This window comes from Corvus cornix, chromosome 6, assembly GCF_000738735.6.
Source record: "Corvus cornix cornix isolate S_Up_H32 chromosome 6, ASM73873v5, whole genome shotgun sequence".
Lineage (NCBI taxonomy): Eukaryota > Metazoa > Chordata > Aves > Passeriformes > Corvidae > Corvus > Corvus cornix.
In genome coordinates, this window is record NC_046336.1 from 18,167,652 (window position 1) to 18,181,605 (window position 13,954).

A 13,954-nucleotide genomic window follows, 5' to 3' on the forward strand; every position below is an offset into this window, starting at 1 on the left:
AACTGCCTTTTAATGAGAACAGTACATATGGAAATACAATTGTCTTTGGACTCACTCCTTACATTTACATTCTCCAGAAGTGCCATTCTCATTTCAAGAACCATGTATTTGGCTTTGGGAAGATGTGATAGTTTTTCAAATGAAAGTAAATTATGATTTATGATGCACAACACAACTCACACTTCCTTAAGGAACAGGGTTGTCACAAGCTTGACAGGATAGATTGTGTTGTAGAGTAGCTCCAGTAGTGGAAAACTCCAGTGGTGGAAAAAATGTTTCATACTTCTGCTACTCAAAATTACTTACTATTTAAAAGAAAAATTTAAAATGGGCAAGCTGAGTCAGAAAACTTGTGACTTTCATTTTATCAATTCCTTCTGTAAGGCAGTTGCATGACTCAATACTACAGCTTTAGGTACTTGTATTTAATGTTCCTTAAATTGCCAATATAAAGTCTTGGGGGAAAAAAAAGACAAACTTAAATTTGCAAATCTAGAAAATTTTAGGAATTAAAAGAAATAACTAATTTGCTCTACTCAACCTGTAACTCCTAAATTACAGGAAAATCAGCCAGCCATGGAGGCCATTCGAAGAAATGTACATCCTCTCATGCACATTAACAATCCAAACAAATAAAAACCACAGTCTTGCAATAAAGATCTAGTCTCATTCCTTTGACCTGGCTTCTTTCACTGCTATCACCATTCACACAGCCTGAAGTCACCTGCTGCAATGGTATGCCAGGCAGGTTTGCAGACTGTATTAGGAATGCTGAAAGGCAGAGCAAGCCCCAGTTGTGTCAGGAAGGCGAGGAGCCACACCTCACACCTCCCCAGGAGATAGCTTTGGGCAGAGTGTTTGAAACACACATAGTGACCTGTAGGCTCCACCAGCCTGATGTGTTCACAAGTGAAACAAGGGAGTTACCCGACCACGGGGGCAGCACAGCAGTGAAATGGAGCGGAATCAGGCTGCTCCAATGGAGTTTCAGGAGTGACACATCACTTTGGTTTCCTAATGGGTACTACCAGCTGTTTCCTTGAGAAGGTGCAATGTACTTGACGGTGTGTTTCCCTCCAATGACAGATCTTTTTCTATTTTCCTGTAGAAGATACTGAGAGGCAGACTGGTCACAGAGCAAGTATGGTGAGGTGGAAGTGTATGCAAGCAGAGGGACAAAGTAAAATTCCCTTGGAATTTGTCAGGGACCTCAAAGAATCCATGATGCATCATGACAGTACTCTCTGTATGCTTAAGTGTGTTATTGAGTTTTTCTTCAGTAACATTAAGAACTTAGTGAAAAAGGCTTAAAGGAGGCTGGTTTTAATAAAAAGCAATTCCACAGTAGGTCTTAGCTTGTTTGTTCCTCAGTAGACCTTATGCTCCCTACCTCCTGAAAGGCCATACACAATACAGTTATTTAGCATCAAATTTAGTACACACATCTGCTGATGAAATACAATTTACATCTTCACCAAGAATAAAGTCAGATGAAGGTGTATCAAAGTGCATACCAAATATCAAGAAAATACATTTCCAGTTCTTCCTGGATGTCACGTAATCTACCAAGGAAGTTATTTAAATTTTTAAACAAACAAGGCCCTCCATTTTTTCTCCTATTAAATGCAAACATTTTCTAATGGGTTGAATTGAATAAACAAATTGGTGTATCCAGAATCTGCATTTTAGTCACAAGACTAATTTATAAAATTTCTACAGCTTGAAAAAAACATTAACATGTAAAATGTGGTGTGCCAAACAAAAAAGATAAAGCTATGCCAAAGAAAGACTGTATTTGCTGACCGTTTTCTTTGTATCCCATCCCTAGGATGACCTCTGGTGCTCTGTAGTAACGAGTCACTACATAAGGCGTCATCATAAAACTAGTTCCTGCAGTTCTGGCCAGTCCAAAGTCAAGAATCTTCAAAGTGCAGTCTGACTTTACTACTATATTACTGGGCTTTAAATCCTTTAAAAAGAAACATCATATATGACTGCTAAGACAAGCACAAAGTACTCTGTGGTTCACATTTTAAAAAGATAATATTGCTAACATTAAATCCCAAACACAACTAGGTTATTGCTGTAACTGCAGCTTTTTCCCCCTTGCATTAATTTATGTGCATTCAGCAGATTACAGAATTAATTCCTTTATTGTGCTTGTAGATTTACATAGCAATTAAAGAAGGAAAATACAACCAGCATTACAAGATATGTTAGCAATGTCTGAAATAAATCGAGGTTAGTAAGAAGTGTTAGCTCTGAGGAAAGGTCTAGAAACTGCTCACTGGAACAAGAATTATTACTACAATGCAGAACACAAGTAACATGACAATCATTTGATTCAATAATCATCTTAATACAAGAATTATTAGAATTATAATATCAATGTGAAAGGTTTATTTGCTAGTTGAGGTTACATTACCTCTTTTGAACCAATGTATTTCTCTGAACAGAAAGAAAATCTCCATGGCCACATGATTTTAGTTTCCTATTTAGGACTTGGTTTTATACTAAGTTTGGCAACCAAACCCAAAAATGCACCATTGAAAAACTGCCAAAAATTAACACAATCATTAAATTGGAGTGGAAAATGCTGACATAGCTTCAGATCATTCTAGTTAGCAACATGGAAACTATTCTCTACACCTGAACCCTATTGACAATAGTGGCTTTGCAACATTTATTTAAACAAAAACTACACAGGCTTACTCTGTCATCACCTCAGCAGGATCTTACACAAAGCTGAATGTCACAGTGTAAATATTACAGAGTAACTTCAAAACAACTTTGCAATCATAAAATCATTTGCAGCACATGGGCTAACACAGATAAGACTTAGATACTTCCAGCCTACACTCTACTGAGATTAATTGAGAGCAAAACCTGAGATATGACAGAGGACTCCAGCACCTGAGCTGCAAGCATTTGATATGTAGTCCCATTTGTCATTGTTTCTTAAAGACTTAAAGGTGGATATCTGCAAGATTTATGTAGTTTTCATTTGTACTTGGCTGGCTTTCAGCAATCTCCTCATAATGCTGAGAAAACTGCATTAAAGATAAAGAGGAAACAACAAAAAGAGTTCCAGAACAACAGAATTTTAATGACTAAGTACAAGTCTTGCATACATACATATTCACACATACATTTCCACACAAAGACTTTACAGACAACTTTAGTTTAAAACATTCTCAAACACCACAAATTAATTCAAGTTCTATAAGGCCTTCTGGCCATTTAATACACGTTTCAGATTCTTCTACAGTCCTTTTTATTATCAGCTTTATTTCTGCACACATCTATTATTTTCAGGAAGTTCACTGCAGAACACCAGGCATATGCTCATGGTATTAACTACACTCATTCTCCCCAAAACTGCAGGATTAACACTCCAATGTTAAGAGATCTTCTCTTTGCTTACCAAATGCTGTCCATCCTTATTTCTGAACACCATGTAGTTGTCATGAAGCCTAGGATCAAAATGATGAATTGACTTACACTACATTCAGATTCATGCAGAGATGCAAAACCTGCATCACTTAATATCTTCTGTTAAATAAACCAAAACTCGAGAGCTCCTCTGAGAGTGATCAAATTAATTAGGATGGATAAATACATCTGGAACCTATAGCAGAAAATCTCTCACTGAACCTTGAAAATGTAAAATGTCAGTGCTTAAAAATCAGATTCTTCAGGGCTGTCTCCCTATATGCCAGACAAGGAGACAGGGACATCTCTAGAGGGTAATTCATGGCTTCTACGGGCTTTCCTCTTTGTAACAGAAGATTTGTGAAGGTTCCATAATTAGGCCCCTTTGTTAAGTACTCAAAATCGGGCAGAATTCAATGTTTCAGAGCCTCCATGCAAGACTAATGAGACACTCTGTGTCCCTCAGAAAGTCAGTGAGGCACAACTCTGCAATGCTGATCATTCATCCTCATATTATGAAATATAAATGAACATGTACTTCTACACTGGCTGGAAACTGCATCTCTGCACAGTGTTCAGGACCCAGTAATGTTGATTTGCCAACACCTGTTAAAGTCAGTGCAAAGTTACAGCCAAATCTTTATCCATTGATGTGACAACCAAGTTTGCCCCTACAACTTCAAGGTGAAGTTTGATTTCTGTTTTGTTCCATGCCCTCAACTTGTTATTTCTATGGCAAGTAGTATCCAGTGCTATAAGGCACGTATACAGATTTTTTTGATTTCAGTCATTCAACAAGCTTTGAAAAAGCTACTAAGATGCTGAGATTACCACAGCTACGCTAGAAGCTGAAGAACCCAGTTAAAAAACATGTGAAACTACCAACAGCAAAAAAAACTTAAAGCTTTAGAGATCACTAAAGTAGAACACTAGATTCATAGCCAAAATGCTCCTCGGGCAGCCGCAGTAGTGCAGGCTATGCTTAAGAAGTTTCAATAAAGTAACTGGCTGTGGACATTAAGGACTGGTGCTGAGAGCCCAGAAGAATGCTACAAAGAGTTACCACTGCAGCCACACGGTCTGCGTGACACATGTGCCTTTGCAGGATATCTTCCTTGTCTTCCAAGGTTTTGTTCAGCTTGCTCCACAGAGAAACAAGATTTTGATACTTTACACCTTGAAGTAAAAAGGCACAATGCACACAGGAGGTAAGGCTGTGCCTGAATATACTCAATCTTCTAACAAAGTCTACCAAGAAGCTGTCAGTTGAAAATCTGCCAGGAAGACATGCAAGTGAAATGTCCTTCAGAAGCATCTGCACATGTCCCTTAAAAGCATTCGTGCATACATACGGTGCTATTTACATAGCAATTGTATTTAGTCTCTTTAGGATTGTTTATCCCTGTAGATATGAAGCATTTCACAGCCTTAACCCATATTTACAGAGACAGGAATTCTATCCTCAAAGCTGTCTTTACTCTTGCCCAACTACCTAAGCAGCTACTTCTTTTATGCAAATGTAAAGATGTTTAAATTTTATCCATGACTTCCACAGGATCTATGCCCACTTCAGAGGAGTACAAACCACCCTGAGGCAAGCACAGTTTTAGAAGCTCCCCTAAGCTTGTGCTAAGATCCACAGAGAGACATTCTTACTTCACCTACACTAGCCATGTCCAAATAATATATCATTTTCTGAAACTAAAAAAAACCACATAGGAAAATCCACAGCATTAAATTTTCATACCTAACTATTGAAGGGACCAGGAAATGTGAAACTGTATGCAAACCATTATTTCTGACCCACAGGCACATACATTAGAACACCAAGGGCTGCATCATCTCAGTCACAGGTAATACAGTACCACAACAGTAAGTTAAACAACTTAGTTTTGCTGAGGATTCCCAGAACAATGCAAGAAGCCCAACTGACCTGTCTCAAATGCCCATAAGCAGACCAGCATCACGTACAATGCCTGGTTGCAGGCAATGCTTCTCCCTACTTATCCTTGCCCATCTCTTCCAACACATCAGTTCAGGGAAATTGCATGCAAGAAGAAAGGTTTCACCTTCATCCCCTGAGCTCCTCACTGGAATGCAGCAGCTGATGAGTACTAGAACTAGCTGAGCAAAAGGAAGCAGCATTTGCCCACTCAAGATGTATTTTCTATTCATATAATTGCTCCTGTTCCCTTGTGGAAAAGGCAGCAAAAAAGACTGAACAGGAGTGTCAGACTGCCAGAGCTAGCTTGCAGACCATTCAACCCCCCAGTCAGAGTGTGGTGGACCACTGACCTGGACAAGCATCCTAACACAGCAATTCCTGTGGCAGTGCACAGAACTGCCATTTGTGATTTGCTTTCCTGTGCACGTCATGAGAAGACTGTGTAGTAACAACTGAAACTATCCCACATTGCTAAGGTTAATTAAACCTTCTCTATCACTTCAGAAATGAAAACTTCTCAAACTCTTTAAAAATATTACAATGAAAAATGTAGTACTGTAAAAATACAAGCCTACCATTTCCCAAACCAACAAGATTTTATTTGAAAAGCTATAACCAGATAATCTCAAGCAATCTTTAATCCACATACCATTAAATATGAGATGCTCAACTTGAACAGGCAACCTTAAATTCAAAATTTCTTGACTGGATTATAACACACAAATGCCATTTAAAAAGCAGTAGTCAGTTTTGCCTGTTAACTATCTGAGTGAATGATTTGTGACGCACAGGTGTTATCCAAGTTCCACTTACAAGTCTTTATCATCATCTGCTTATCTGCAGATTTCAGATAGTTATTCATTACTCTGCTAGTCAAGGAAAAGAAATAAAATGGGCAGTTCTTTCAAAAGATGGGATTTCAGGTTTGGTTACCAAAACAATAAAGGCAGAGATGCTTCCAGATATCCTTCCCTGCCACAACTACTAAAGTAGAACATTATACAGAATTAGAGGAGGTAATGCAACTCACTGCAAAAATCTTCAGTTTGCTCTGTGCAGATCGTTATCAAATCACTTAAACATTCAAAAGGCTCATTCCAGAATTACCCTGCAAAAAGGTATGGTGCTTTCCTTTCAGCTTTCTCTCCCTGCCTATGGGACAGCCTATGAAACATTCTTCGTGCTCCTATTGCTAACTTTTTTTATCTTTAAATACTCAAGGTAAAACCAGGTGCAATGCAAATTATACAGTTTAGTTCACTCACCCTATGAATAATCCCAGCTGAATGAAGATGTTTGATACCACATAGCATTTGATAAAGAAGATAGGACATTCGTTCATGGTCTAGCTCCATCTGAATCACTTGGCAAAGATTTGCATCCATGAGCTCCATCACTATGTAGCTTATGAAGAAAGAAAAGAATAATAATCAGATAATACTGACATTTTACTGTATTCTCTCTCTTGCTCATCTTTTGGTATGAATACTTCAAAAATAAATTCTCAGCTTTAGCTCGAATCTGACTTACACATCTTGAAATTCTTCCAGGGATTTTTGTGGTGTGAACACATTCAGTAGGCCGATTATCTGCAGGGAGGGGGAGAGGAAGTGTAATTGTACCACAGCAAGAGGAAAGTTGCAGAGTCAACATTTCAAAACTGTTAACTATTATTCTGATATGAACCTCCTGGTACACACTGAAGCTCAAGATGCTCAGTAGCTCAACCAGGCCTAACATGATGTAAACAGATACGAATTATTTTGGAATGAGTATTTTTCCTCCACAAATCACATAATCTAAAGACACTGTGTGTGTGTTAACAAGATGATATTCAAATCTTAAAACCTAAGGAGCTTAGTCACTCTTCCCCTTCCTCCTACTTTCAGTTTGAAGACCTAGTAAGATTTTCATTGTATATGAGGAACAATGAAATTAAAACCTGACGAAGACTCCCTAAAAGATACCACTTCACCACTGACAAAGGTGAAGAAACAACTTCACCCAAACAGAAAAACAGGTTCTTACAGATGCTTTAGGACATTTTCTATTAGAATGGATGTGACGTGCAGAAAGAGACCAAGCTACTACTCATCAAGAACTAGGCAGGCTTGCAATAGTTTATCATGATACAAATTATGCTATTAGGTGGAACACCCTTCAGAGAATTCACATATAAACCGTCGTCCGTGTTTGAGAAAAATTACAAAATTTTCCCAAAAAGCTAAAAGAGAGAGCAAGTTTTCTGTGACACTCTTTCTCCCTAGCAGCCAGGACAAATTTTATCTTCCTGATGGGGGATTAAAAGAGAAGGTAAGGAATACTGCACACATCTGACTCTGAAGGAAAAAAATGGCCAACACCAGCCTTCTGCAGTTCAACTCCAATAAATTTATCACTTACTCTCTCCCCATTTCTGTGATCTTGTCTACTGCACAGCTTCATAAACACCAGAGAGTTACTGCTGTTGCAACACAAGACTCTAAACTCATTCGTGCTATGTATTATAGTATTTATAAATATATAGTATTTATAAAAGTATTATAGCCTTTTCCTTTTTTCTCCTATGTGTCTATCAGCAGGACACACTTACCAGCCATTTGACAGCTGCTTGTAAATGTTAGCAATATAACACTGACTCCCTTGCTGAGTTTGAAGGGGGTATTTAAAGATTGGGCAGGTATTAAAACTAGTCATTAATAGCTATTATGCAAGACCCTTCTGTACTTATCATGGAGATACAACCATGCAATGAAAATCTCTGAAGTCACTTTCCAGACTTTTACAAAGGACAGCCTGCCAGTTAATTCTTTAACATCTGAAGCAGGACACTGCACTCACATTTTTGTGATTAACGCACTTCATAAGAACAAGCTCTCTGTAGGCTCTTTTAGCGTGGGTTTGGTTCTGAAACGGTCGGCTTAACTTCTTGATTGCAACATTCCGCTCAAGGATGGCATCGTAAGCTGCGCTGTAATTAAAAATAACAGTATTACATCTCTAGTGTCAAGGTCCTTTAAGCTGTGGCAGTTGCAAACTTTTTCAGATAATTTGTATCATGTCTGCAGAAACCCCAGATTTCCAGTGTTATCCAGCTTTAGGAATGTGATATAACAAAGTGCTCTTGTATGCTGAGTGATTCAAAATTTAAAGCTATTTCCCAGTTTTAGAGTACTAACGCATGACAACCTCTACAATATAATGCAGTATTTCTGCTTCCAAAGATACTGAGTTCTTGCCACTCATTGGCACTCAAGAACAGACCATCTAAAAAAGATCCAAAACACTTCAAACATAAAAAGCACATCAATTTTACATAAAATCTTCACACTAAAAGGAAGGGAGAAGGCAGGAAAAGTAGGTTATAAAAAGGTCCCATGCTTTCACTTATGTAGTTGCTTAATATCCTGATAACAATGACAGCATCAAAGTCGAGACAAAAAGTGTTAAGAAATCTTTAACCTCTAGATGTCACTGGCTTTAACTTGGTGAAAAAAAAATAACATTTTGTTTGCAGACTAATGCCAAGATTGTCATATGATTCAGGGACAGGCTGTTTAACTGATGAAGACTGTTATTGGAGACAACTCCCTTACATATCACATTTCCGTGACAGGAAGGCATGGCTTGTTTTTCCTGTAAGAGCTAATACAACAGCTGACTGCCATGCAGATTCAGGAAATATTTAGCAGTTACTAAAAATGTCTTAGCAGGGACAATATTATTTTCTTGTCTCTTCTCAAGAATGGTACTGAAATCTAATGAAGGATATCTACTAGTAAACAGTAGCATCTATTAAATCCAACTAACTACTTTAAAAAGTGGATTGTCTATGTACTATGTAGGCTTGAATGATTTGTAATTTATCATCAACAAAACCTCTAGACACTACTGAAGAAAAAGAATGGGAACAACATATATGGTAACTTTCTCTGATGTAGATTTTCCATTATATCTGGAATTCCCCCACCTGCCCCAAAGATAAAGATTATTTTAGGAAAGACTTGCCAACATGGGACTCCTGTTTTAGTATTTAAACTTCTGCATTCCCTGTACATAACAGCAGCTGAGAGCCTGTTTCAGTATTAGGCCATCTACTTAATATTCCCAAATCAAGCTGCATCAGTTACAAAAACAGACCAAAAACCAAAAAAAAAAAACAAGCAAAAAAAAAACCCACCCACAAAAAAACCCAAAACAAAACACCAAACAAAAAAACCCCCAAACAAATACAAGCCATCACCACTGACAACAAAAACCCCAACCCAAATCACAAGAATTGCACTGTATGGAGATACATGGCAAGATTTAACCACAGTCCTCATCAGGGTAAGCACAGAGATTAAACTAAAAAGGCTTCAATTACCACTAGCAGCAATTACAGAATGGCACTAGAGTATTACACAGTCAGTTTTCAGATGTCAGCTCTAGGAAGGGCAATAAATTTGGAAAACAGGCATTAAGAACATATGACTGGCCATCAGAAGGATAGTAGTAACATCTAAAGCTTTTATTGGCATTTCGATAGCAACTAAACAAACTAGCCAAGCAACTGTCTACATCCTCAGTATATTAACACACATGCAAACAAAACTAAGATCAGTTCTTTTGTTGCTGCTAGTTAATACCAGTAATCTTAATGCCAGAAGTTACCATTTCAGAAAACAACTCTTTCTAGAGTTCTTTCTTCAAGTTTCCATTTGCACTTATTACACTGTTTTATTAATCCTGCTAAAACACAAATGTGAATTAACACCCATACCACATATTCTCTAAACACTGATCAAGACAAGATCAAGGTAGTAAAGGGGTTACAGATTTGAGATTATGCTTTCCCCTACCCTTCTCTTGCTTGACGTTTTTGTATTTTTATGTACCTGGTTAACTTCTTAAGAGTTACAATAAACTGAAAAATCTGCAAGGTCCTGTGATACCTACATCCTTCTCAAACAGTCAAAAAAAGCTTCCAGGAAGGTTAAACCAACATTTCTCTTCGAGGCAATGGCACTGCACAGGAAACAGTGCCTACAGGCAGCCAGTTGTCAACAACTTGAATCAGCTGGACACTTTTCAGACCACACAGCAGAGCTCTTATTCAAAGAATGACACTGTCAAGTCATACTTTTCTGAACTGCATAAGGTATTTACGTATGGCAGTCAGCATCCCAAATGCTCACTCACTGGTATCAAGGACTACTCAGATTATGAAATTAAATGAAATAGACTCCTAACAAACCATTTCAAGAAGTGCAAACATTTACAAGCAGCAAATATTATATAGAGTATTTCTGGCTTTTGTTTCACTGCAAGCAGTGTGTCCTAGGATTCGATTAGTTTCTTTATCTAGTTTCTTTTTCCCCCACTAATTTACGGGACTCAGCACAGCTGGCTGAATTTGCACAGAAGGGCATCAGTTCTGAAGCTGGAAAGGACACAGGTCAAAAACCAACAGCAACAGCCCTTGCTGAGGAAAAATGGCCAGCAGTTACCATTGCTGTTTTGCCTGCAAAAGGTAGTTCTCCCCACTCCTGCTCTGTAAGACACAACACCTCAAAAAACTACATTAAGGAAACCTAAAGGTACATTTAAATTCTAGAGAAACCTTACCATACTATCCCTTGTGCTCCTGATCCTATTGGTTTCAAATTCTGGTACCGTTTCAACACGGTGAAAGTTGAGTCTCCAATCTCAACGCTGTAGAAGTTGTTGTCACGCTTGCTCCTGCTCATGACGGCAACTTGGTTAGTTCACTTCATCCAAATTTTGCTTCTGGCCTGTGAAGAAATAAAGTCAGAAAAACTAAGATTTTACAACTATATGTAATCTGACATAAGGCAGAACTTCTTATAAGACACTTCCCAAGTAAGTCTCATTTGCACAGGTAAGTTATTTTTAATGTCTGCAGGAATAAGAAAGCATGTGTTTGAAATGCTGTATTTTTAGGAGTGTTCCTAAGGTAAAATTCTAGAACATTAAAAATAATAGAAAGCCAAAAGTGAACAGATGGTAGCAAAAATCTTAGATGGAAATTACAGAAGATCAAAACGCAGGAAGCTCCACAAGCTCCACACCATTCACAGAGCTCCAGGAGTCCTACCATCCCTTCATAAACACACATGCAGCAAGAGAGCAGGGCTTGGGCCAGACACTCTGCAGAGGCCCCATTCAACCTGAATTGTTGCATGAATCCATAAATATACAAACGAGTCTTCCAAACATTGCAATCATCAAAATACTCTTGGTCACAACCACCAGGAATACCTGACACTGACATGGAAACACATACAGTCAATCTAAGCCAGAGAAGAAAAACTGGCCTTGTCGGAGATCTGTCATGAGGAAAAGTAATAATCACAGAGAGAACAAAAGTAAGAAAAACAGATGTATACCCTACCTAAGTCCTCTCATATTAAAAATAAAGAAATGCAACAGCTCAATGCAGATGTCCACAGGAGAAAAAATAAAACTGCATTGTGGCTTTTCCAGTAATATTTCTAATTTCTTTGATGCTAACTGTGGACTTTTAACTTTGTCTTTACATAGGTTTTGAGTATAGCTAGAAGAGATGCCTAGTAGTGCAAATATTTGACTAGAAGGACTGTCTTTGTTTCTTCAAGAGTGACAGCATGCTGTCTTCTGTTGTTATTAACTTAAGGAACATTTTCCCAATATTATCCATCAGTCCCAAACAGATTCTTGCATTCCATATGCCACAACAGTATACATTAGCTAAATTTTAAACAAGGTTTGAAAACTCAGACAGTGCAAACATGGCCTCCACAAATAATTACAAAGGTTGTACAAGTAGTACTCTTTTAAGAATCTATGCATTCCACTTTCTACTAGCTAACCTGCATTCATTTCACAGATAGACAGGTACAATCAAAACACTCTGAAGTTCTTTAAAGCAGACATTTTAAACTAGTTGATATTTAACTAATTAAAAATGTGCTACCTTAATTGGCATTTATCTCAAAAGAAATGTCAATTTAAAGACCCCTTTTCCAAAATACTGTCAAAAAACCCCCAAACCTCTGTTATAAAGAGTTAACTAAATACCAAAGCAGCTTCTCTCAGTACATTGTCAATTTTGTTAAAGGCTTCCTTCCCCAGCTGACAGTGGAGGCAGAACTGGACTATAGTAACTGCTCCTTAACACAAGGAAAAATCTGTATCCAGACTGTACTGGTAGGGGGAGGTCAGCTTACTGGAGGAAGACAAAAAGCCTAATTTCTTAGCAATATATGACACCAACTCCAGCTCTTTCTTCCCTATCCACCTTACCACTACATCTTTGGACTCTGCCACTTTCTCAACACTCTGTTCACAGATATACTTGCACATAGTTTTGGAATAAAAGTGCCCAACAACATATAATGACAAAACCTCCTGTGAATTAGGATAGAGAAAATTTGTTGTGGACATGAAATCAGCCAAACACCTTTTTGAAAATCAGAAAACAAAGAACAAAGACACTAATTCATATAATCTTACATTTGCTCATTGTCAGCTGAGAAAAAACCCAGTATCTTGAGTTTATGCGCTAAAACTGTATTAAGATCTAGTGACACTGAACAGTGCAGGATTAGCTGGCACAGCTTAGTAGACAGAGCTGTTATTTGGTATCAGCATCAAGATAATGAAAGTTTAATACTTCACTATGGATAACTCCTCAGAAACAAATGCAGGAAGCACTGCTGCCCTCCCTCCAAGGTTTCCAGGTGAATGTTGGCACCTTTCCGTTAAAAGTCAGTATTTTGAATAGCCAAATCCAAGTGTTTAATTGCGTTTTCTTCCATTTTGGTAAACTTCATAGAATCAAAGAGTGAAACAAAGCAAGTATAGTTTAAGAAAAGGATCTTGAGAGACACTGTTCTCTGAGAAAATAATTCCTTTGTATTAACAGATTTTACACATATACCATACATAGTATTATAACCAAGCAAGTTTTATTGCCTTGAAGCTTCATAATTTGCTACATGTTCAAAACTTTAAAATATGCTTGCCAGTACGTCCAGGAAAACTTGTATTTACTAACCATTTTATAATTCATAATAGTATTTTAGTATACAGCAATATGTAAATAAAAGAAATCATTGTTTTATTTTTACTAATAATATGAGGAAGGAGCGAGAGGTATCCCAAAGTGAGGAAGGAGGAGTATCTCCACTTGTTAAATTATCATTCTTTATTCTGCAGCCCTACATGGCATTCATCAAAAATTATCAGTCTGCACTGTGACAGCAAGAGGTACAGTCTCTCTCTCCATTTTAAATGCGTGGTCTCCCAGCATAAAACAGATTTACTCAGCGCTTCAGAAAACATGGAGCCAATTCTCAGAAAAGCCATTTCTTGCACATTTTGTGTGGTGAGTATGGGATATAAAAAAGCCACTTGGATGTAATGCACTCAGATCAGCAAAGAGGTCTCAGAAACCATATATGCCTTATCCCTGCCTCCAACCCTTTGGAATTTCATCTGGCTATTACAGCTTCCTCAGACTGAACCAGCCCTGACATCCACCTCTTCCACACCCCTTGCCTCAGTGTCTCATAACTTCTACACAGTTTTGTCCAT

The 13,954-nt window shown here is 37.8% G+C and overlaps 1 protein-coding gene across 6 annotated transcripts in view; it reads right to left on the bottom strand.

Moving 5' to 3' along the window:
* MAPK8 (mitogen-activated protein kinase 8) overlaps positions 1-13,954 on the bottom strand; it is a 178,433-nt gene that overhangs the window by 9,220 nt on the left and 155,259 nt on the right. For 5 of the 6 annotated variants that reach the window (XM_010411075.4, XM_039553658.1, XM_039553660.1 and 2 more), the window contains exons 2-6: positions 10,985-11,151; positions 8,219-8,348; positions 6,908-6,966; positions 6,643-6,781; positions 1,804-1,969 (exon numbers count right to left, since the gene is read on the bottom strand). In XM_010411075.4, coding sequence (XP_010409377.1) covers positions 1,804-1,969; positions 6,643-6,781; positions 6,908-6,966; positions 8,219-8,348; positions 10,985-11,106 — 616 coding nt within the window. In that variant the 5' untranslated portion in view covers positions 11,107-11,151. Of the gene's footprint in view, positions 1-1,803; positions 1,970-6,642; positions 6,782-6,907; positions 6,967-8,218; positions 8,349-10,984; positions 11,152-13,954 lie in introns of those variants that run through there. The other variant, XM_019292320.2, reaches the window with a different exon arrangement.